We start from the raw sequence: 26,169 nt of genomic DNA on the forward strand, positions 1-26,169 counted from the left end.
TAACAGAGACCTCGGGGAATTTCTACCCAACCTTTTGGTTGCTGAGGGCTGGATTTGAGAAACATCCATGGGTCATGTAAGCAATATATTTCTGTTTCCCTTCCAGAAACATAACGTAACATTTACAGGTTATGGAGGGAGCGAGTGGGCCAGGTGAAATAGAGGGTGGGGCACGATGAAATCGACTCACGAGCCACCAGTTGGACAGCCCCCTGACTCTGGTCATGTTACAAATGATAGCTGTGTTGAGTGACACAAGTGTAGGTCGATAGAACATAAAGCCCGGCCAGCCTTTGAGTAAATTGCCAACTTTTTAATCTCATTTGATACGTCTTTTTTCTCCGTTTCCCTTAATAGCCTTTTTTTCCCTCTGCGCCAGACAGCAAACGGATAACATTACATTTCTGCTGTTCTAAGGAATAAATGCCTGAGCATTCGGTGGCACTATTTCATTGATCGATTCCCCAGTGGTGAGAGGTCAGTACAAACATCATTCCACATTTGCCAACTGCGCGTGTGTCAGTTCATGAAATGAGAGAGATTTTTATTTAAGAGGTGTTTTCTTGTCAAAACTATAAAACGAAATAAACAGCGCACTGGCCTGACTGTCCTTTGCCCTGAAAGGTGTACCTGGGTGAGTGGAGAGGAACCTCTTTACAAAGTACAACAGGAAACCGTATAAGCCATGGGGGTTAATCATCAGTTACTTTACAGATGGAAAGAACGTTTTTTGAAACAAATGCTTCCCCTTTCAAACATCTTCTTCGTAGAGACTCATAAAGGCTTCCTGGCTGACGAGCGCACTGTAGTCTGACAACTGCACTGAGATCTGCTGATTGCATGAGTTTAACAGTGGGCTTTTCGGGTCACAAACTCAACACAAAAGGAAGGTTAGATGTCAAGGTCAAACACACATGTTACAGTATATGGTGTGTGAGGGTTTGGCCCCAGTCGACAGTTCCACCGTCATCCTTTTGCAAACCAGATGCCAAAGTGTTGAGTTCTGGATGGTCGTTCTGGTTGCCAGAGATTGCGAGCAGCTTCACGCCTCTTTGCGAGCAGGTGTTAAGATGGCCACTGCAGGCCTTTGTTAGGCAGACTCTGTACAGTTCCTCCCTGTGGTGGGTTAACAACCCAGAGCCGCTGCAGGTTGGAGGCACGGTTAGACTCTGGTGTGTCTGCAGGTCCTGGTGGTTCCTGAAGCCGTGGCGGAAGTGGACGGAGACTCCTCATCTCCTGTGTCACTCTGATCGTCTTTATGTAAACCTTGGCTGATGTGGTTCTGGAGGGCTGCGGGCGTCAGCCATTCCTTGGGCAGGCAGCTTTGGAGGAACGGGATACAGGAGCTGAAGTAAGCCAGGCGGTTCACCCAGCGAGGAATCTCCTTGCCGCACAGGATCTGCAAAAACAACAAAACCGCAGTCAGCGAATTTCTACTCAAGAGTTGCAGGGAGGGCTGTGTATTTTTTAGGCAAATGCAGCAGCCAATTTGTGCACAGTAATGTCCCGTCTTTTTTGATTAGTGCCATGTGATCTTTAACGTCCACCTGAACAGCCAGACAGGTCCTCGGTTTAAAATCTCATTGGCAGGACAGCACAGTTCACCACAGTGTTAGCATAAACTATTGTAGTGAGGTTTGAACCCATAACCTTCTGACTCAGAGGCCAGAGTGCTACCAACTGATTATTCAAGATCAGTGGCATATAAGACCCTGGTGATTGATGCTGTCACCACCATTGACTACAAAGTGGAAAAAAAGCAGCCGGGAATAAATCTCTGTGTATAGGTGACATAAATATGTGGAACTCTGTCTGGTTTGGATACTCTTAAACATGATGAGGTGGTTTCCACACATGGCAGCTGACAAAAAGCTGATAAGCACAAATATCTGTTGCTAACCTCCTTCCCACAAATAACAATCCCCTAGAACCCACCTACTCTCTCCACTCGCCAGTCCTAGGCAGCCTGGATAATGAAATGAATATTTTGTTCGTTAAGGAAAGAGCGTCAATGAGCTGAGATTCATCTGAGAGTGAACGGTGCAGATGCCTCTGTCTGCTCTGCGTATGTGTGAACAGGAAGCACAGGAAATCCCATCAATCAAGCAAGGAAACATAATGAACGTGGAGGGAGCTAGCAGGGATGGCTCCTATCAGTATTCCAAGCAACCCTTGTCGGCTGCTCACTGGGCTTCCAAATGTCAAAGCAAAGAACAAGAAAGCCCTGAGTGAATAAAGCAGACTCTGGTTTTGCTCTGAAACAATTACAGGAGAGAACCGGGGGCTGCGGGGATGCAGTGGAGGGGGGAAAGAGAGAAGCACAGTGAAGTGGGAGGTTATTTTTCAAAGCGTGTTGATCAGCGGTGCAGCAGAGTGACAGTCGGAGGAGAGGGGTAGCACTCACACGTCTGATTGCTGGAGCTCGTGGCTCATTCAGCTCCTGCTCCCTGTTCCTTAAAAGGGTATGCGGAAGGGGAAACTAAATGGGATTGAAAGGAACCAGCACGAACGATGGGCCGAATGGCCTTCTTATCTGCTGATAAAGTTCTGTGTTTCCTAAGGTTCTAAGTACAGATTGGTTTTGGTGTTGCTGCTGTATAAAGTAGCGATGCATCTGTTTGTCCAGAGAAAACATTGTAAGCAATCTCCACTCACACTCGACAGCACAAGTCATCATTACAGTAGTTGAGGGTGACAGGAGGAAACTACCCCACAGTCGTCCAAGCAAATCTATTTCACTCCCACATTGTTGCCCGTTTCTACCTTCCCTGAAATGAACACTGGACATGAAAGCTGTCTGTCACGATCCACACCAACCAACGTATATCTCCACAGGTGTCGCTGTCGAGTGGTGAGTCCCGTGTGCAGGAAAGAGCACATCTGCCCAATCTAAAGACACTAGGGATCAAAACGCAACGTCCTGGGAGACATGGGGATTGCTCCCCGCAAAGCAGAAGTCTTAATCAGCAATTCCCATCTTTTTTGCCAATATCGAACTTGTAACTCCCACCCACCAGGTATGTGTCCCAGAAGCAGGCTACCCCTAATCAGAGCAGCAACAACAATAAACAACATGTTGGATGCCTCCATAAAAATAATATCACAAGGTCAGTTTAGATGAAGCAGGCCCATCGGCCCATCTGATCTTATCCCTCCAGAACACCCTCCCTACCGTCTTTCCATCACAGCATCAAGCTGCTTTTTAAATGAGTCCCAGTGTCCTGGCTCTACTACGTTCCTGGTAACCTTTCCAGGGAAGAGGGACTTTCTCTCCTGGTGTCCTTCATAATACCCAGCAAACAGTTTCATTTGCCAATATAATATCTTAGCATAATAATGCTTACATTTGGTATTGCGCCTTTCACGTCAGGAGGACATTCCAAAGCGCTTCACAGGGTTTATAATTGTGAGGTAGTTAAGGGTTAATCGAAATAGGCTGAATATTTAGGTTCTTAGAGAGGGGTCACAGGTGTTCAGAGTCAGATAGTCTGTTGACTTTGTTAGTTTGAGATATCAATCTGTTTATCTCTCTTAAGGTATAAAAATGTTGGTTAAATGCTTTCGGTTTATGGCTCTTTTGTTAGATTTTCTGAGTTAATGGGTTTTATGTCCCTGTCGGAGTCTTTTAGTCTGAACCATAGTTGAGTTAACAAGTTTTATGTTTTCAAACTGTCAAAGTCAGAAGGATTTATTGAAGGAGGTCATTCTTGGTCAAATAGGACTTGAATTGGTCAAAAAAATAAGAACTGATTGGGTACAAAAGTCACAAGGGCACATTTGAGGTATAAAAGAGAGGGAGTGAAGTTATACTGGAGTTGTTGAGTTTGGGAGTTTCAACTAACATTTGACTTTAATATCACTAATTATAAAAACTCTAAACTTCAGGAACTTAAGAGATGTGAATTTGGGATAAGGTTACTCTTATTTGTTTATCCCTAGTGGTCCAAGTGTCAAGGCTCAGTGGGTAGATAGCTTATAAAATATAAAATATTATTCCTTGTCAGTTATATTGATACAGTAATATCAAAATATTATATGAGAATTGTGTTTGTTATTTTTGCGTTGAATGCTCCAAATGCGGGAATATATATATTGAATTATACGGGTTTGAATAAATAATAAATATTTTATTAAAAGCCAAGTGTTGGGTGTATTTTGTGAGACCGCTCTGACTGGGAACGTACCCTAATAGTAATTTGAGAAGAGAAGGACATTCCTTTCAGAGTACAGCTGGAAGGAACGTGTAATTCTCACCCAGAGATAAGATACCATGACATAACAATAATAATAATAGTAATCCTTGCATTTGATATAGTGCCGTATCACGTCTTCGGGACATCTCAAAGCGCTTCACAGAATATACAGTAAAGTGAATTGATTTTGTGGGCGAAATGTTGCAATCAATTGGACACAGCAGTGGAATGAGTGACCAAATTATTATAATATTTTTATCACAAAATGCAACGATTGTGTGTTTTGTAGGTGACTTCACCAGTCAGTTGACACATGGCAGTGTCCCATAAACAGCCACGAAGAGAACTGAGCAATATGTTTGAGGGATCATTGGCCTACATAAAACTGGGATGAAATTATATTTTGCGAGAGCAAGCCAGGAACAACATCCTTTTTGTTCCAATCAAGCTTTTCCACTGTCGACGTTAGGATTGATGCCACGTCCTACCAATGTGACATGTTCTATGCATGTTCCAGTCACTGAGAGAACGTACAGTGCAGTACACAATAATTACACATCCGCTTCTTGTAACTGGAAATCTCAGGGATAAGCACTACATCAAAGCAGCTCAGAAATAAATCTGAAGTTCCTAACTAAAGAATTCACTTCAGTTGTAGGATAAAGTATCTAATTAAAATTTCAGGCTGTGATTAAATGGACGTCTTTAAAATAAATTCCCTCTGGCTCAATTATCTGGGACTCAACAGACCAAAACCTAATCCTTTGATGTGTACCCACACCAACTGAAGGGTTATTGCATCTGAAGAATACTTTCTCCGGGTCCATAAAATAATAATAACAAGCTTTGTATTTGATGTCATTGAGAAGTCTCAAAATGCTCCATAGGATATACTGTAAAGTGCAGTGACTGTGTATATCATGTAGGTGAATGTGGCAGCTAGGACCATCCTACCCATTAGGGCGCAGGCTTGCAGGGATGATGGGAGCTGAGTGGGAAGAGTCCCTGCCCTCAGTGACTGGTCTACCCTTCCGAGTGCTGCCGATGGGCCAGGATAGCTGTGCTGTCGTCAACAGTGTTGGGGTTACATTAGGTCTCCCAATTTACATTTAGTTACATTGATGTCCTCCCATCGTGAAAGGGGCTGTGTAAATGTAAATTTGTTGTTGTTGTACATTGTGAGTTAGAAGACATTCGCTGGCCCACACCACCTTACCTCTGCCAGGGCTGAAGAGAAGTGGTTACAGTTCTTATGCATGAGGTGGTAGGCATTGCCCTTGAACTCCTTCCCCAGCTCTTCGATGATCTTGTCCACATCGTCTTCCGTGAAGTCCGTTGTGCCGAGGGCGATCGATTCCCTGAAAAAAGAAAATTGGGTCAATTTTGCAACATTTCATAATTAACAAATCCAAAACGAGGATTCCTGCTCTGGTAATAGAACATCTTTCACTTCAAGTAGCTTCTGGTAATTCTGATTTGGTAATTTCACAATTATAGTGGACATACACTACTGGGGCATCAGGGATTAGGAAATACCCCTGGGTTAAGATTTACTCTATTAACGTAACATTTTGTGGATTAGGCACCAATTGTGGATTAGTTACTGAAATCACGATTCTACTGAAATAACTCTTTGCGGGGTTGTTTATTCACAACAGTTTGTGGGACACTGCTGTGTGAAACTGCCTCCAGCGTTTCACCCACAAAGTACACAATAAGACCTTATATAAAATGCAAGGATTATTATTATTCAGAGTGTGCAGAATTTGGCAAATTGTTAAATTCACTTTGAAGCCCATTTTTTGCAGTTCTTAAACAAGACATACAGAGAAACACGGCTTCAAAATTAAAGAGAGTTTAAAAAACGTGACAAATTCCGGATGGTCTGAAATGTTATGTTAATTGGAGTAAATACAGATCAAGGCCAGGTGGGAATGTTTTCATTTTTACTCCTGCAATCCTTACTTGAATTTAAAGGTTTCTCCCAATTCAGTTGCATTTCCAGGGGTGATCTCAAATATTCCACTGAAAGAATAGGGATGGCCACCGTAGGCAAACTCTGGCAAAGAGAACAGAGGAGAACAGAGGTCAGTCACTGAGGCTGGGAATGGCTCTGATGAAAGTGAGCAAGGTCCGTGCCAAGGAATGGGAATACTCAACGGTTTTCCTCGCTGAAGACTTTGTAGAGACTAGTGACAGATCATAGGTCCGCTTGAGCAGGATTACTATTGCAACGTCACAGGGTAAAACAAACCCATCTCACGAAGACCTGGACCCAGTTCATGCTTCCCACGAGGAGGCGAACATTCCAACAATTTGGTGAATTCTGGTTCACAGGCAAACAGGAACAGGAGTCAGCCATTCAGCCCCTCAAGCATGTTTCACCATTCTATAAGATCATGGCTGATCTGTACCTCAACTCCATTTATTGCTGTGCGCAACTGGCTGCTGCGTTACGCCCACAAAAATATACAGTCAATTCACTTTACAGTATATTCTGTGAAGTGCTTTGAGACGTCTCGATGATGTGATGAGGCGTTATATCAAATACAAGGATTATTATAAGACTTCTCCTTAATATTTGGCACAGGATTCTGGATTATTTCTTAGCAGAATCCTAATAGCAACCTTCCAGAACCCATCCTACCATCTTCCTTCATCAAGCTGCTTTTTAAATGAGACCAGTGTGCTGGCCTCTACCACATTTCCTGGAAACTTATCCCAACCTTTGATTAACCTCTGCGTAAAGAAAAGCTTCCCATTGTCTCTCCTGAAATTGCCCTTTGCAACTGTAAACCTGTGTCCTCTTGTTCTTGACATTACATTTGATGTGATAAAGCACCATCAAAAAAGTTATGCTTTCCTAATCCAAAAAAAGGTCCAAATGTTGAGATGAATCAGTAGGTTCCTGGAACACTTGTTACACTGACGCTAAGGGAGGAAGAAACAACAGCAAAAAGAACACTTACCTCGTCCATAGATCTCAATTCCAGAATGAAAGACTCCTATTCCCAGTGTTGATGTGTACTCATTAATCCAATACTGTAAAGAAGCAGAAAGGCGAGAGATTCATTACTGAGAATTGCTTTAAACTCAGCATCAGTTATGATCCAGTGCCCAGATGCAAACATAATCTGTCAATGGATTTTGTTAATAGTACATGTTCATTATCTTCTGAAAGCAATTAATGTTGCCTTCAAATATTATTGACCTTGGAAGAGTATATTACTTTGCTGTGTCAGTCTGGTTCGGTTGGTAGCTCTCTTGCCTCTAAGTCACAAGGTTATGGGTTCAAGTTGCACAACAGAACTTCAGAGTCTAACCTGACAATCTAGTTCAGCGCTGGATGACTGCTGCCTTTTGGTGATGCTATTAAACCAAGGTCCCAACTGTCTGTTCAAGTGGATGTTAAAGAGCCTGTGCACCTTTCGGAAACAGAAGGGAGTTTCTCCCAGTTTCTTCCACATAAAATTCCCTAAATAAAACTGATCCTTCACTTTGTGGGTGTTTGCAGGGCATTGCTGTGTGCACAATGTGGATGTCACAGGATCCAGTGCATCAAACTTGCTCCGATCTGCTCTCTGGCTCAATGTTCCCCCTTTTGAAAGAGTTTACACTGAAAAGGCAACAAGATTGGTTTGCATTGTAGGAGATTTCCCAGATGACTCAAAAACAGAGTTTATTGAACCTAAACTTCTGCTAAATATCTGTACCTGGAGCTCAACCACTCCAGGTATCAAAATATTTAAGGGCCGAGTTAAACTACGCAAATGACAGCTCTCATGGGGTTTAGTCCAAGCTGAGTGATTGCAATCTGGCGCTGACAATTTCAGGGAAAGAAAAATTGATAACCTTAAGCTTCATGTCCTCAATTTTGCAACAGAGGTCTTTGTACTTGATGTCTGATCTCATTTGTAAGGAGATTACAAAACAGGCCTGGAGGCACATCACAGCCACAACTCAGAAATATTGACTGTCACAAGCTTCCTGAGCCAGCACTTTGTGTGCAAGTGTCTCGTGTGTGTGATATGTCTACGTGTGTGTGTGTGTCTGCATGTGTATTCTGTGTGTCTGCATGTGTATGAGTCTGCATTAGTGTGTATCTGCGTTTATGTGTGTCTGTGACTGTCTGTGCCCGTCTCTTTGTGTGTATGCATCTGTGTCTGTGCATCTGCCTGTCTGTGCTCGCCTCAGGTTATCATAGTCACTGATTTACGCTCTGTGTGTCTGTGTGTGTATGTTTCAGTTATTGTTATCGAGGGTGTGTTTGCCAGTACTGGGATTTCTGGGGTCAATGGAACGACATTTTTCACTATCCCAGTTGACAACATAAATATCAATAATCCCTATTTTACAAAATTGCATAATGAGTGTGAACTCAACCCAATTACACAGCCCCATGATAGAGGGAATCTTATCAAATACCTGATCTGTAACTAATCTGCAGGAGAGCCACAGGTGAGCCCCAATTCATCAGGTATTTCAACACTTGCACAATTAGTTCAGCCTTATTTTAATAATAATAATAATAACCCTTGCATTTTGATATAGAGCTTCATCATGTGGTTGAGATGTCTCAAAGCAGAATATACTGTAAAGTGGATTGACTGTGTATTTTGTGGGTGAAACGAGGCAGCCAATCACGTACAGCAGTGTCCTACAAACAGTCTTAGATGGAGCGACCACATTTTCTTTTGGAGCCATTTTTACCCCGGAAACCAATCTGCCAAACGACTAACAATCGAGATCCTTCTTACTGCGAGGTAAACAGAGGCATGTGAAGTAAGCAAACTTGCCTAAGGTTTCGCCCCACCCAAGAATCAAAAACTGGGTCCTCTCGCTTGCAAGGCGAGTGCACTAACCACTACTCTACAGGACTCCAATAATAATCTAATACTCTGTATTAATGTGTTTTTACAGAGTATAAGATGTGTGAATAACACTGGAATACAAAATGTGATCTACTTGAGACATAACTATTGCCATGTATTCACATGTGGTTTCAGCTCGTATTCATGACTTAATACGTCTACTCCATTCACACAATAAAGCCTGTATTCCCCCAATGAGCCATCCACATTCATCTATGTTAATGTCACCGTTTACTATAGATTCCCTCAACTTCCTCCTTCTTGTCAATTCTCAACCGCCGTCATTCAGATGGCAACTTCATTCTAGCTTTCTCGCCTTGGTATTCACACATTGACTGAGTTTCATCCAAGGAAGATATTAGTTGATTGGCGGATCGCTTTCCGGGGGAAATAATCCCTCCCCCCAAAAAATGTGCGCAGTTGGCTGCCGTGTTTTGCCCACAAAATACAGAGTCACTACACTTCACAGTATATTCTATGAAGCACTTTGAAACATCTCAATAGCATGATAAGGCACTATATTAAATGCAAGGATTATTATTATTATTATACAAACATGAGCAGGTTCTCTGCAAAGAAGCAACAGGCAGTTTCACACAGCCTGCACATTCAGCTTGTCCGAAACCATCCAACAGTCCAGCCAGTTTTCTTGAGTGCATTATTCCACAGTGAGAGGTATCATTATTTGACATTCAAAACCTTACAGTATTTGGATTGGTTTTAGTGAAAGCAACATCGCCCCAAAAAATTCCAGATTACAGGTCTCTTCCAGGAATATAAATCTAAATGAGTGAAAAGTGCTTCTGTGCAAAGCTGCTGAATGTGTTGCTTCAAGTGAAGGAAGAGACTCCACACTCAAGAAAGCAAGAGATCAGGCACTCAGGAGAGGGTAGAGGGAATAGGCAGTGTTCAGGGTTAGTGTTACGGTGACGAAGGAGAAGAGGCGTGGGTCAGGATAGAGATGAAAGTAGAATTGAGTTGGGGGAGGCTGGAGAGAGATAGATAATAATAATCTTTGCATTTGATATAGTGTCTTGTCACGTCGTCGAGATGTCTGAGACATCTTTCAAGACTGATTGTGATAGGTGAGAAGAGAAAAGGGGAGAGACAGCAGACACCAGTTAAGTTGCAAAGCGAAACCTTAAACAGGGCCATTGCAGGGGAGAACCATCAGGATAATCCCAGGGGAAAATCAGCCACCTTATTGCGTGACTTGTGAAATCTGGCTCTAGTCAAAAGAGAGTAGCAATGATTCCAGGGAACATCACTCCAGAAGCAGGAAAGATGCTCAAACGTTCTAAAGAAAAGAACAGCTTCAAATGAAACTGCATTAAACGCCTGATATTCGCAAAATCCAGCAACCAGCTCAACTCAATCAAATCAACTTTAAGCAGCTTAGTACATAGTTCATTAAAATAATGCAGTCTGATTGGCTTGTAAATCAAACTCTAATCCCAGATCTGGCTCTGCTGTCTTAAAAATTCCACACACTTTTTGACAGAGGTCCCATCGTGCCCAGTTAACATGTGACGCTAGCTGTCATCATAAACTGCCTGAGCCTAAGCAATAATTGTTGTCAAAGCTGGCCGGGAACTATACTTACTCTGTGCTCAAGATAGGGATTGGGCACTTTATATGAACGCAGGAACCTCATTTCCAGCCCTGCAGCCTGCTGGGATTCAACTACATTCTTTCAACATAGCGCTTTGAGACCACTACCACTGCATGAAGGATGCTATATAAATGCAAGTTCTTGTTGTGGTACTGTACCTTGGGACGTCCTCCCGACGTGAAAGGTGCCATACAAATGTAATCTTGTTGTTGTTTATCACCATTCAGGTTGGTGAGAACTCAAATGCCCTTTTTGTTCCCAAATCCAATGTGAGGGTCTCCCTCGCTTAGTTGGTTGCACTCTAACCTCAGGCAAAACCATGGCTGTTTGTGAGCTACTGCTGTGCACAATTGGCTTCTGCATTTTGCCCACAAAATACACAGTCACTCCACTTTACAGTATATCCGTTGAAGTGGAGTCTTGTAGCTCAGTGATTAGAGCACTTGCCTCGCAAGCAAGAGACCTGGGTTCAATTCCCGGGCAGGGCAACCAACATTTACTCCACAGACCACTGTTTACTTAGCAGTAAGTAGGAACCTGGTTGTTAGTCAATTGGCGGAACACTTTTCCGGGGGTAATAATTCCTTTTTAAAAAAAAATAATAAATTGGTCCCTTCAATCATGATTGTTTGTGGGACACCACTGTGAGCAATTGGCTGCCGTGTTTCTCCCACAAAATATACAGTCAATTCACTTTACAGTATATTCTGTGAAGTGCTTTGAGATGTCTTGAAGATGAAGGCGTGATATCAAATGCAAGGATTATTATTATTATATATTATTTATTTACGTCCTAACACACTGGGTTCCAATCGGGTGCGACATGCAGTCCAACCTTGAGAAAGTCTTTGAGCTGCCATCTTATATATTTGCTGCTTAGTCATGTGTAACTGCCAAACACAACTGGTGTCAGACAGAATTTATCAATCACCACTCCATCACATTCACTATCTGAGAGCTTTGAACTTTCGTTCTTCTCCAGTTAATCCATAAGTCAAATTAATTAATGGGATATCCCTGCACCTGAGAGATGGGCTTTCATGTGTTAAAAAGGGGACATGTAGCTAAAATCAAGGACAACAATTAAACATGGCACAGTTTCCACTGACCATTGCTTAACCAGGATTTAATTGGAAACCGGGGGACATCAAGTTATTACAGTAAAAACCTCAGTGGGGGGGGGGAGAGGGGGGTAGAGAAGGGAAGGATTCTAAGCACCTGCCACCCAGAAATAACTCTGTTCACCTCAAATCTCTCCAGAATTTATGGGTGGCGTTTTGAATGATTGAAACAGAAAATCTATTGGTTTGGGCTCCACATTAATTGGGGAGGCAGGGGATATTTAATCTTAATGACTTTCTCAATAGCTCAACGAGTTTAGCCAGAGAAGCTGGTGGTGACATACTAGGATACATAGATACTAGGCAGTGGGTGCAGAGCTCGGGAGATCTGTACTACTGTGAAACTGTATAAACCATATAATCGCCTAAGTTGTACATCTGCCAAGTCCCGTTGAAGAAATTATGTTTGATGCAAGTTTGATATAACTCATACTTTGCATAAGTCATATTAAATGTATGGTTCCAACTGAGTCGACTTGTGAGATTTACCATATACTCACAGGGCAACGGGAAGGGAATGGGTACAGAGATTTGTAACAGTCCCACATTAGTTTATAGACTGGCTGATGCTCCAGTGCAATGCTGGGGAAGCGCTACATTGTCGGAGATGTTAACATCTCCGATCAGATAAATAGGTCATTCACCTTCATGTTGTTTTCTAGAACATTGCTGTGCACAAATTGGCTGTCATATTTGCCTGCAGATACAAAGTTGCTGTACTTGACAGCAACTCCCTGTGAAGCGCTTTGAGGTTACTGGCGCTGTGTCAGATGCAAGGACTATTTATTATTTGATTATAATTGATTTATTAGCCTGCCGCAGGAGGCCGGGCATGCAAAGTTTCCATTGATCGGGAGTTGGGAAAGGAGGGCCAGCACAGAGTGACAGGAAAAAAAAGAGGGTTTCTAATCACAAATTTTGTCTTTGTACCAAGGAGGAGGAGGAGGAGACTATAATGAATTTACTTCTCGATCCAGAGAAAGCTTCTTCCAATTTCCTGCTGGCTGAGGCGCCCTATGTCTCTTGAATCCTCTAACCCAAGTTAAGCCATATAACTTCAGCCCCTCTAACCCTTCCTCTTCCCCCCACTTGACCCAAACCCCCAACCCTTCCTCTTCCCCCCCACTCTTACCCCCCACCAACCCCCACCCCATCTCCTCCACAACCCCCTATGCTCTCCCTCTAACACAACAAACTATTGGAAGTGCTCACTGGTAATCATGCTGTATTATAGCACTTGTTGGGATACTTTGGACCCCCAACTATGAGAAGAGGCAAACCTCCCCAATTTGCTAAATTAAATTTGACAGTTTCAATAGAGTATTGTTTCACACACTGATATAAGGTACACTTTACACATAGGATGGGGCTTACTCAAATGCACAAATGGTACCATAGACTTACACAACCTTTAACTGCTGGGTCCAGTTTCTACAATCAGACAGTGTTCTCTCTAAACATATGTACGCTTCCATCTTACACGCCAAAATTCAACAATATTCCTATCCTGTGCAGTAAGGGAGAGAAAGAGGGAAAGAAAGTAATAGAGAGAGAGAGAGAGAGAGAGAGAGAGGGGGAGGGAGGGAGAAAGGAAAACAGACCATGAGCTCAGACAGGACTGTGCCAAGAAACAATTGATTTCTAGGTTGAATCACCACCAGAGTTTGTCTTTGTACAGCATTCTCTGGCTCTGTTGACAAGAACTTCTGTTGAAGGCAGAATTGCAGAATAAATCTCATCAAATCTGCTTTAGCAATTTGTGAGGAGTTGGCCTCTTCTCATCATATTCCAGGTCATGATGAGCACTGAGTGCTTCCATATTCACTGTGTATATGAGCAGAGGACACAGATTTGAGTTAATTAGCAAAAGAACCAGAGGGGAGAAGAGGAGAAATTACAATGTGGAATGTCTTGCCTGAAAGGATGGTGAAGGCAGATTCAATAATAACTTTCAAAAGGGAATTGGATAGATACTTGAAAAGAAAAGGTTGCAATGCTACGGGGAAAGAACCGGGAGTGGGATTAATTGGATAGCTCTTTCAAAGAGTCGGCACAGGCACAATGGGCTGAATGGCCTCTTTCTATGCTGTAGGATTCGATGATTATGTGATTCTATAATAGACATCAGTGCTTCAAATGCTGGCTGGCCTGCAGGAAGCCGAAATGATCGACATCTCGGACATCACGTCGCCACTTAGTCGTAAGGGAGGACTTACCACTCGAACTGTTATTGGATCAATCGGGAACATTGTCAGTACATTGGCCCATTGACCAATGGACACATCTACCAGCCAATTAGACACAAAATGCTATAATTATTAGCTGTGCTTTGCTTTGAGGCTGAAGGGGAGTCAATTGTGCAGCAAGAACCTCTCTGTCTTGCCTCACACTTCTGCAGACTTGGACATACAATCTTAGCACCAGCTCTGATACACAGAGAAGCAACTTTTATCGTGAGCAAATTGGCATCTAGATCATAGCAGCAGTTCAAGAGACCTGAGCCAGCAAATTTCTGAAGTCAGTTTCAGGCTTTCATAAAGAGAACTTGACTAGGTGCCAAATGTCTTCAAATGAGATTTCATCCTCCAAATCACACGAAAACTGTACCCGTTAGCAAGGAAGGTGACATGTCATGACCATTAGTTTTAGTGCAGCGTTGCCTGGCACTCAGCCCATGTCAGTTCCGATAGCTCCTCATTATTACTGCGATGTCAGAACAATGACAGCACAAAAAGAGTTCAATGAGTTGCACTGCTGATGGCAACTTCTTTTTTGGGGCGGTCAGCCAGGTGTCTGACACAGGCGGAAACCCATCACCATGCTTTAGACTATCCAGACGAAACTGAGAATTCTATGCATCCCACCTACACGTGGAAATTCCAGAGCTAGATTGCTGGAATGGAATGCGCAGTCTCTCTCCCTGGAGGGACGCATCCTGCATACCTAATTCCGGGAAAGTAATAGGCGCAGGTTGACAAGAGCCAAGGTTTGGGGATCCCAGAATATGAGTTGGGGTACTGCTGGAGTCTAACCAGCTAAAACCGCATCGCTCATTGATATACATACAGCTGAGCGCATTGATAAATTACACAGGATTTATTTCCGTTTCGATTCATTAATCCTTCATCCGCTCGAACTACTGGGAAAATCGTGACATCGCTCCCTCCATTTCATAGATGAATAAACAGATCATTTGCTGCCTCAGTTGCGTTCGCTGAAACGTTTTCATCTCGTTTACACATCTGCCGAAGCTTGGCAGAGGGAAGCTGTGAGGCTATGTCACGTTACTAAACAATATCTGATTCATTTATATTTTGTAACTTGGAGCAAAAGTAGTCACGTATCTCCTCAACTGTGTAAATTGGATCCTATGATTACGATATTATACTCGTACCACCTTATTTGCCGAGCCTGTCCTTTAAACAGTACCCCAAAAGAATATGTTACAGTACTCGCCTTTGTTTGCCAAGCAGGTTGTTGCTTTCCGAGGGTAATAATCCCTTCAAAAACAATTAATACATTTTAAAAATGGTCACTCAATCCACTACTGGTTGTGTGACACTGCTGTGCACAATTGGCTGCTGCGTTTCACCTAGAAAAGATACAGTCAATTCACTTTACAATATATTCTGTGACCCGCTTTGAAATGTCTCAATGACGTGACAAGGCACTATATCAAATGCAAGGATTATTATTATAAGAATACTAGTCAATACCAAATATTAGGTGTCAGCCTGGCTCAGTTGGTGTCAATCTTGCCTCTGACTCAGAATGTTTTGGGTTTAAGACCCATGTCGGATCATTGAACTCCTGTAGTTCAGACTGACATTGCAGTGTAGTGCTGCGGGAAGTGTCACATTGCCTGGAGCTGCCATCCTTCGGATAAAATGACAAACCGAGTTCCGGTTTCTCGTGAGGCATAGGTGAAAGATTGAAAGGTTGAAGCAAAGTGCATCAATATATTTAAGAGAAAATGTGATGCATACATGAGGGAAAAGGGAATAAAATAACAAACAAGAGGGCAATAGGAGGGTGAGGTGCTTCTGTGGCGTTTAAATACCGGCATGAATTAGTTGGGCCAAATAACCTGTTTCCGTGTTCTTTTACTCCACGTAGAACCATAGAAACCATAAATATTTATGGCACTGAAGAAGGCCATTTGGCCCATTGTGTTGATGCTGTAACTCAATGTAACCTGATCAATCCTTTTCAATAGCTGTATCCACTCAGTCTGAACATATGGAAACCCATCACTGTGCTTAAGAGTATCCAAACCAAACTGAGAATTCCGTGCATCCCACCTACACATGGAAATTCCAGCAATAGATTGTTGGAATGGAACGCAGACTCTCACGCTGGAAGGAAGGATTCTGCTTACCTAATTTTGGAAAGTATTAGGCGCAGGTTGGCAAGAGCCAAGGCTTGGGAGGGACCCCGGAATATGCGTTGGGTACTGCTGCAGTCTAATCAGCTAAAACCGCATAGCTTGCCATTGGTAGTACAGTCTGGCAAGCTTTCCTGCTGCTTGTCCAGCTAGGACCACCCTACCCATTAGGGTTTTGGCTTGCAGGGTTAATTGAAGCTGAGTGGAAGGATTCCCTGCCCACCCCCCCACACTCCACTCACCCCCCCAGTGACTGGTCTACCTTTCCAAGGCTAGCTGTGCTGTCATCAGCAATGCACTCACTGCTGGTAATATGCTTCTAAAACTCCCCATTTCCACAGCTTCAAATACCCATTGGACAGCATTGGACTAATTGACGCCGTGTCAAGTATGTTCAATGCAAGCATGGGTCTCGGGGGTGAGGTGGGCGGTGGGGGCGGTGGGGGGTGTGGGGGGAAGAAAGTTTCTTCAAATCTCTAAATTTGCTCAAGGCTTTTTAATTATAAATTTTGGTTCTCTAGACACCTGCCTGATGTCTCCAACTCAGCGAGTGCTATTTTCTTGAAGGGATTGTCAACAAAACAAGACAAAGTTTATTCCCAGTTCCGCAGAGCAGATGTGCTGTGAGGGAGGTCCTTTGCTCTAAATTATTCGAGCACATCCGCCCAACTAAACAGAATCTGAAGGACTCCTGTGAATAGGGTTATAAAACGATACATAGAAAACAAAGGACAAGGCAAAGTGCTGCCAGAGGATTGATGAGGGAGAACCTGATTTCCTAATTTCCCCGACTTCCCCCTTTAATCTTTGGTAACAATCTCACCTCTGGATCAGAGGGTTGCAAGTTCAAGCCCCATACCGGGGACCTTTAGCTCCCAGCCGGGCTGATATTCCCACAGCAGTGTTGGGCAGGGGGGCGCACTGCAATGTCGGAGATGCCGACCTTTGGTAGAAATGGAGGAAAAGAGTCTGTCTATTCAGGTGAACATTATAAAACCTGCAAAAACCGGATTTTCTACCAGCGCTTTGGTAAACAACTCAGTTCATTTAGCCATTCATTTCATGGCTGTTTATGGGACGTTGCCATGATCAAACTGGCTACTGGTTTCACCTACAAAATACAGTCCCTACACTTTACCGTAAATCCTGCAAAGCGCCTCGAGAGATGTTTCAGGGTTGTAGGAGCTCTATCCAAGGCAAGGATCATGAAAGTATTGTTATGATTGTTAGTGGGACTTTAGTGTATTTTCCTTAAAGTACACAAGTCAATTCACTTTACAATATATTCTGCGAAGCCCTTTGAGACGTCTCAACATGATAAGGCGCAATATCGAATGCAAGGATTGTTATTATATTACAGTCTGACCAAGATGAGACGTTTGTTGGATGTATCATTCACCAGGATAACATGTGGCTGATTAGTTCCACTGATTACTTGCTCAGTCACATGAACTGAATGTGGTCCCATTGTGTAACAGCCTCTGACAGGGAGCCTTACTCACCGTGTGAATCATTGACATCCAAACCCACGCCAATTTGACAGATGCTATTTTGGGCGATGGTAATGCAGTTCATTGAAACAAAACATCCGCAAAACAAATCTAAAAGAGCAATTCCACGCTGCACCTCAAGACAATTTACGTTTATGCAGCACCATTCATGTCAGGAGGATGTCCCAAAGCATTGCCTGAGCACTAAGGCTGAGGGAGGGAGCTGATGGAGGTGAGGAGGTGAAAGATAACTGAAAGCACAATCAAAAGAGAAACGTTTTGAGACATAGCTTGAACGACGGGAGGGAGGAAATTAATAACACAGAACATATTAACAGTGCAGTCCAGCTTCTGATCCATAACAATAGAGTGAATTAGCATACGTTTGATACGTAGATAATAATTATTATTATTGTTATTATAATAATCCTTAGATTTGGTGTAATCCTTAAAATAGGTATTCAGAACACATCTGAAAATGCTTTACAGTATAATAATCCTTGCACTTGATATAGCACCTTCACATCAGAGGACATCAAAGGCTTCACAGGATTTTACTATAAAGTGTTGTGACAGCATTTTGTAAGTGACTGCGGCAGCCAATTTGCACACAGCGATATCCCACAACAGCCCATGGAATGGATGACCACTTTTATCTGGGGGATTGTTGGCCAAGACACCGGGAGAGAGAAACTTCATTCTCTTTTTAAAACTAGACACTCATTCCTTGGCTATTTGTGGGACATTGCTGTGCACAAATTGGCTGCTGCCTCATTCACCTTACACAACACACAGTCACTGCACTCTACAGTTTAACCTGTGGAGCATTTTGGGACACCTTCCCAACGTGAAAGGCGCTATATCAAATGCAATGATTATTATTATGTTGATTGTTCATGTCCATTGGTCGAGAGATAACAGCAAATTAACTGAAGCAGTTTGATCCTCGTTTACAGCTCCATAAATAACATGTCTGTGCCATACAGGAGAACACAGCTAAAGGGAGGATGAACTGATGCTTGCAAAGGAGCTCGGGCAGGCAATGCGAATGCGTATCAAACTGCTTCAGGTGCTGAGAAAAACCTTTGCATTATTCGGGCTTTCGAAGGAATTCATTTCTACAGTGCCCCGCAGTCAATTTCAGAAGCGATTCTCAGAGCTCAGCACGCAGCTGAAGATGTGGATCATTATTTTCACCAAACGAGTGGTGTCACTTGTCAAGATAAGGCTTCGCTCTTCATATGAGCTGGCTTAAATCTTTTGACATTGCAAGAAACGTGAGCGAGGAAAACATCGCATAAAGTCTGGGTTTGGATCAAGTCCAATGTTTGGCTCGGTTGATAGTGCTCTGGCCTCCGGGTCAGAAGGATAGGAGTTCAAGCCTCACTTCCGGACTTTGAGCTGACAGTATGAGATAACTGCTCAGCAAACACTAGCCTGTTTCCCATCCTTCATCTGATCTGCCCTTGTATAAGTGGGCCAGCTTTCAGTCATTCTGCCTCCATCACAGAGTTTCTACGACTCGTCCTCACCTTCCTCCCACATTCACACCCAATTTATTCAACTTTGGTCACCCTCTTCGCCACCCTCCCTCGCCCAGCTTGGGCTCCCAGTCAGCTTTGTCATGCTCTTTGAGACATCCTCCTGACATGAGCGGTATGTATAAATGTCTTCCAGGGAGCACTACATGGTGATCTGTGGAGTGAGATGATAGTCTAAGCTCCCATCTGCCTGGTAGTGTACTGGTTAGAGCACTTGCCTCGCAAGCAAGAAGACCAAGATTTGATTCGCAGGCGAGGCAAAACTTTAGGCAAGTTTCCTTACTCCACCGGCCTCTGTTTACCTAGCGATAAGTAGGAGCCCATTTTTTATTCAATTGTCGAATCACTTTCTAAGGGTAATAATCCCTCAAAACAAAATTGGTCACTCAATCCAGGACTGTTTGTGGAATAATTGGCTGCCTCGTCTTGCTCACAAAATATAGTCAAGCCACAATGCAAATATTCTGTAAAGTGCTTTCAGACGTCTCAATGACTGGATAATGTATATTATATTCATGTTAAAGATCTCACAACACTATTCCAAACACAGGCAGCAATGATACTCAACTTCACCAAAACGTGCTCCTTCAGTATCCAAACCGTTCTATAAACTGATAAACCTATCCCGCAGTGAATAACCAGACCAGGTAGGTTTAATGGTGTGGTTATTAATGGCTCCAGCACCTCTCACTTCCAGGGGCACATTGATATCTTCGTTCGCTGCATGATTTGGAGCCAGTGATTGAGGCGGCAGATCTAATCCATACTGCAAGAGTCATCTATAATTCATGCACTTGCTTCTTACTCTCCTGAAGATTATAAAATAACCTGATAAGTATGTTATTCTGACTGGCTGCTTGTTCACCATTCAAACATGCTAGGATAGTCTTCTTATAGTTTTCTGCACAGAAGGAGGCCATAAAATATACAGTCAATTCACTTTACAGTATATCCCGTGAAGCGCTTTGAGACGTCTCAATTACGTGATAAAGGCGCTATATCAAATGCAAGGATTATTATTATTATTATGATTATTACTATTATTATTCGGCTGAGTGTGTCTACGAAATAGCTCCTCTTTTAATCATTAATCCCAGCTCTTTGCCTTACTATTGAAGTGCTTATTCTATTCCCTTTTGAATGATCCACTTCATCCAACCTCAATAGCCCCTTGTGGCAATGAAATCTGCGATAAGCCTTTAGTAAGGGTCTCAACCTGGTTCAGTTGGTAACATTCTCATATCTGAATTAGAGGTTGTGGGTTAAAGCCCCAAGTCAGTACTTTGAACTCATACAGTGTAGGCTGAAACTGTAGCGCAGTGCTGGGGGAGTGCTGCATTATTAGAGATGGCATCCTTCAGATGAGCTGGTAAACCAAGGTTCTGTCTGCCCATTCAGGTGGACGTCAAGGATCCTGCGACACTATTCGAAAAGAGAAGAGAGTTTCTCCCGATTCCCTGGAAAACAATCCCCCAGATAAACTTGGTCGTTTGCTCCATGGCTGTTTGTGTGAAAGTATCTGCACCATCAGCAATTGACTTGAAGCATAGAAAGTTAGGATGAGGAGAAAGCTATTTGGTCCTTGAAGCCTCCTCATCAGAGATGATTCAACCCAAACAACAACAACAGCAACAATTTGTATTTATATAGTGCCCTTCATGCGGCAGTGTCTCAGAATGCTTGACCAGTCTAAACCTTAATGTTAATGTTCTGGCCTCCAGTAAATGAGGGGATGGGATAAAATGTTGCTCTGTGTTTACCTGCCTTAATAATCTTACGCTGTTGTTCTCTTAGTCTCATACTTTAAAACTTTGCTCCTGTTGATTTTCCTGATGCTCTATCTCTCGGTCTCCTGATATTTTTGCCTGTTTATTTTTACCTTTCGTGGTATATCACCTCAGTTCCCATTCCCCCTGTGTTTTTCTCTCTCTGATTCTCACTCGATCCCTCCTCCCTCCGACTGCTTGACTCCTGCTGTGCCCGGCAGGGTGTCACCTCTTCAACGTGCTGATCCACTCTCTTCGCGCCTCACTTGATTAAACATGCGCCTCGGTGAAATGGCGCTCAGTCGAGGTGTGCTTGCTTGAGGAGATGACATTTGAGAGATTTCTCATGTACTTCAGAATGTAACAGCATTGATCTCATCAATAGAAATGTCACAGCAGGAATGCCCTGGGCACTACACCAAGCAAGTGTGCGTAGGAGCGAATGCGGATTAAAACAGCTTCTGGTGGTGGTGAGATGGTGAGGGGGGGGATTGGAGAGCGGTTTACAAGGAGGCAGCTCATTCAGGATGGATGACTGCCAGCGGACAAGCCTTCAGCCACTAAGCCATGATCTGATCATGATCAGCTCGTGTACTGTCCCGCACCAGACTTCGGGAACACATCACTCCCACCCTCGCTCGCCTCCACTGGCTCCCCATCCCCCAGAGGATCGATTTCAAGATCCTCATCCTCACCTACAAGGCCATTCACGGCCTTGCTCCCTTCTACCTCTCCAACCTACTATCCCCCTACTTACCTGCCCGTACCCTCCGTTCCTCTGGCTCCGGTCTGCCCCACATTCCCCGCCCCAACCGCCCTACCATTGGTGGCCGGGCCTTCAGCCTCTCAGCCCCTAGGCTCTGGAACTCTATCCCCCAGTGCGTTAGCTTTGCCTCCTCCCTTTCCTCCTTCAAGGCCGGTCTCAAGACCTTTCTCTTTGACCGTGCCTTCAGCTCCCCTCTCGACTCTCTACCCCCTCCTCGCTCCCTCCCTTCCCTCCCCTCACCCTGACCATTTCCCCCCTGCTCGGGTCCTGACCTAACTGTACAGCGCCTTGGGACGTCCTCCCGACGTGAAAGGCGCTCAATAAATGGAATCTTGTTGTTGTTGTTGTTGTTGATAGGTATTCCTGCATTAATCCCTCCGTCTTTCCCCCTCTTTATCCCAAACACCAAAGGAATGTCAACCAATACTGAGTCCTGCAGCATAGTGGTTAGATCATTCACCTCGCAAGCGAGAGGAACTGGGTTCGATTCCCGAGCTGGGCTAAAACCTTGGGCAAGTTTCCTCACTCCACGTGCCTCTGTTTACCTAACAGGAACCCAACTGTTAGTCAATTGATAGATCGCTTTCCAGGAGTAATAATCCCTCTCCCCCAAAGTGGTTGCGTAATTGGTTGCAAATACATGGTCAATCCACTTTGCAATATGTTCTGTGAAGCACTTTGAGATGTCTCAACAATATGATCAGGCGCAATATCATATCAAATGCAAGGATTATTATTATTAATGCCTCCGCCGCGCACTGATCATTATCTTCTCCATTTGTTACCAGAGGAGCAGTGTGGCTGATCACAGTGCTCTGTGTCCGGAGTAGGTAGGCTGGGGCCAGCAATCAGGAGGAGGACTCTCTACAGCAAGAAACACTGCACTTTTGATTTAGTTGCGATTTACTGTGACTCGAGAGCAACACAGTCGACACTTCAGTAGTTGTTTGGAGAAGGTGATGTATTGCAAGATCGATTTGGATGAAGAAGGCCCATCTGATCACATCCCTCCAGAACACCCACCCTTTGGTCCTCCCACCACAGCATCGAGCTGCTTTTTAAATGAGTCCCAGTGTTCTGGCCTCAACCATCCTTTGTGGCAACCTGTTCAAGTGACTAATTACCTTCTAGGTAAAAAAAAAATTTTAGATGTTTGTCTTGAAATTGCCCTTTGCAACTCTAAACCTGCATCCTCTTGTTCTATGCTCCAGGTGACCCTTCCTTAAGTGCCTTTTTGTTTCCATTGTAGAAGATGGCAACTCAATATAACAGGGAAGGTGGGGGGTGGATTCTCAAGAGGGGAAAAAGGTAGACAATGTCAGTACAGTTCCTGCACATCCTACAGTCTTTTACAGGAAAGGTCTTACGAGCCAAGAGAGGACACTACCGACCTTTATGTGCTAGGTTATCAGTGAGGAACATTGCTGGAATGTACTGTCTGCTAGCTTCTCTCCCAGCCTAACATTATTCTTCCAGACACAATGCTAATGCACTTACTTTTTAAAGCCCAGTAAATAACAATAATCAATCAATCATGAAGATGCACTGTTTAGTGGAGTGATGAAGCCCGCTGGGGACTTTCCAACGAACAGGTCCATAAACCAGGGGTCAAACTGTCTTGTTATAAAAAAGAAATCAATATGATTTCTCTCCACTTGATGTGTGCTCCGAGCAAGAAGTGCTGTGCTGTCCCAATGGAGCTCTCTCTATGGAACAGAGTCTCAGACTGGATGAGCTGATTCCACCCCATTGACCTCAGCGATGACTCTGTCTTTAAGCTGTGATGCTCTCCTCCCTGGCTGGCACTTCAATTGGGCAATGCTGAACCAGGTCAGTGCCGCCCCAGTAGACTTGTCAACGAAAACCAAATTATATTTATATAGTGCCTTTCATGTTGGAAGGACGTCCCAAAGCGCTGGACAGTTAAGGATTTGCATCCGAAATGGGGATTGCGATCAAGAGAGGTGAGTTAAAGTGAGTGACCAAGGAGGTCAATAGAGACAGTGCTGAGCTGAGGACCAGGAAACGGGAGGAACAGAGCAGGAGAACCACAAAGAAGTTCAGTGTTTGGGGATTAGCCATTCTATGCTCTCCCTCCTCCCCAGTGAAGGAAATAAGAACAAAAGTAGGTCCTCAATGGGAAATCACAATGAAAGTATCAGAGTAAATGGTCCTCTTTTGGTGATGGAGGTAGGTTAATGCGTAATTTGTGGTTTGGAAAAGGTTTGGTCAGACTGCTAGAATTTGCTCATGTCCCATCTGAAAAGGAAGCTGCCCACAAATGGAAACTACAATATCAATTAGATAATGTGGAGCCAGTGAAGTCTGTGGCATATTTAACCACACAGCTGGCACAGGCTTCTCCTTTTCGATGTGCTTCATCTGCGCCTGACTAATCTACTGTAGATTTTCACATCATTGAATACTGCCAAATAAACTGAATGAATTTAATTCATCTGGACTAAATACAGACTCAAATCAGATGAGACTTAGGAAGGTGTGTGCATGCGTGTCTGATTCGTGAATGTTTTATGGTGTGTGTGTGGTGGGTGGGGGGTGGGGGATGTGCAATGAGGTAGAATTTGGGCAGGACTTGAAGATAGAAAGAAAGGAGACGATAGAGAGTGATAGAGGGAGGGATTCTAGAGTTTAAGGGAATAGGAACCGATTGCTCGGCCACCGATGAGGTGAGTTGGTTGATGCCTAAGTTAGCCAAACGGAGGAGTAGGGGAGGAAGAGATCAGAGAGATGAGGAACTGCCAGGAAGTGGATGGATTTATAGATCAGGGCGAGGCACCTTGAAATCAATGGCGGACCAGGGTGGTGGAGGTTCAGAGTTTGATGTGGGTAAGGATGCCGGCAGCAGAGTTTGGGATGAATTTGGATAATAACACCACATGCAGGGTCTGATTTTAGGCACCCAAACCACCAGAAGGACAGTGCAAGGGCTCAACTATATATATATTCAAATGCAAATATATGTTCATATTGTAATTGAGTGTGTGTGTATATATGTGTGTGTGTGAAATAGACTGAGCACATCACAGCATGTGTAGGTTATACCTATGTCCCACATTATGGTTGTCAACAAGTCTTTTCCGTTCTGCCCAAAACAAGATTTGATATAAAAGGAGTCCCTGGTATTGGATCAAACACATGATCTAAGACAATCATTGTGCGATAAAGATGACAAACAAGGTGGCCTCAAATCCCCAGGTCTTCATCTTAATGATTGAAAGCAGGTTAACTTGGAATAACAGTGGGCTTTCTGGGTTGACATTGATGAGAGGCGAAACACCATGAAGCCAGATAATTAAACAGAGAGAGGCACAATAAATCCTTTGGAACGAGAAGCAGTGAGGAGGGCTGTGAGACAACAGGACTATAGCAGTGCACTAGGGATCTGCATTTTAATAATAACAATAATAATAATGCTTGCATTTGATATAACAATAATAATCCTTGCATTTGATATAGCACCTAATCACATCGTTGAAACATTATAAAGTGCTTCACAGGATATATTGTAAAGTGGATTGACTGTGTATTTGTGGGTGAAATGCGGCAGCCAGTTGCGCAAAACAGTGTCCCCCAAACAGTCATGGAGTGAGTGATCAATTTTATTTAGGGGATTGTTGGCCAGGAAACCGGGAGAGAGAAACTCCTTTCTCTTTCCGTGGGATCTTTAACCCCCGCCTGAAACAGGCAGACAGGATAGGCTGTCGGGGAAAGAGGGGCACAGTGAGGAGGGGGAAAGCAACATGCGTGATGTGATCACGTGTTCTGATAATGACTATTTCATCACACTTTTGTGAATGCATGAAAAAAGTGTCGCACAAAATCTGTGAACCTTCCAATGGAAAACAGGCAGCTCTAACCAAAGCACATCAGAAAAGGTTAAAGTAGCACATACGGTCCTGATCCCAAGTGTGGCACGATTCCAGGCCAGGAGCTGCACTTTCCCCAGTCACTGAGTTCATGCGTCAACCCTCAGATCGCACAACAAAGTCGACCAAGCTTCAGCAAATCTAACCCCAGGGCAAAGCAGGCCACAGCACAGTGATCAGAGGGTTTAAATGTCTCTCATGGTTGGGGGATGCAGAAGGAGGAGGAGGGATGTGGAGTGTGTAGGGTGTGTTTGGTGGTACGTTGAACAGTAACTTTGCCANAAAAAAAAGCACACAAACACCACACATTACAGTGAATCCCGTGAAGCGCTTTGAGATACCCTCCCAATGTGAAAGGCGCTGTATCAAATGCAAGAACTATTATAAGCTCCCCCTTATTTTATTTAATTGGAGTTCAGCTACAGATCAGTCATGATCTAATAGAGTGGCGGAACAGGCTGAAAGGCCTAGTCCTGTTGCGATGTTCCCTTGTAATGACGGCTATTTTTATACATGAAAGTTTCTAAGTTTACAATCT

At 43.7% G+C, this 26,169-nt stretch overlaps 1 protein-coding gene across 1 annotated transcript in view; it reads right to left on the reverse strand.

Annotated features, from left to right (window-relative positions):
• Positions 1-1,132: 1,132 nt before the first annotated feature.
• LOC103178489 (deubiquitinase DESI2-like) overlaps positions 1,133-26,169 on the reverse strand; it is a 38,460-nt gene continuing 13,423 nt past the window's right edge. Inside the window, exons 2-5 of the mRNA XM_007893266.2 lie at positions 7,163-7,235; positions 6,159-6,252; positions 5,410-5,551; positions 1,133-1,399 (exon numbers count right to left, since the gene is read on the reverse strand). Of these exons, the coding sequence (XP_007891457.1) occupies positions 1,163-1,399; positions 5,410-5,551; positions 6,159-6,252; positions 7,163-7,235 (546 nt within the window). The 3' untranslated portion in view covers positions 1,133-1,162. The remainder of the gene's footprint in view (positions 1,400-5,409; positions 5,552-6,158; positions 6,253-7,162; positions 7,236-26,169) is intronic.

This window comes from Callorhinchus milii, unplaced genomic scaffold (assembly GCF_018977255.1).
Source record: "Callorhinchus milii isolate IMCB2004 unplaced genomic scaffold, IMCB_Cmil_1.0 Scaffold9, whole genome shotgun sequence".
Lineage (NCBI taxonomy): Eukaryota > Metazoa > Chordata > Chondrichthyes > Chimaeriformes > Callorhinchidae > Callorhinchus > Callorhinchus milii.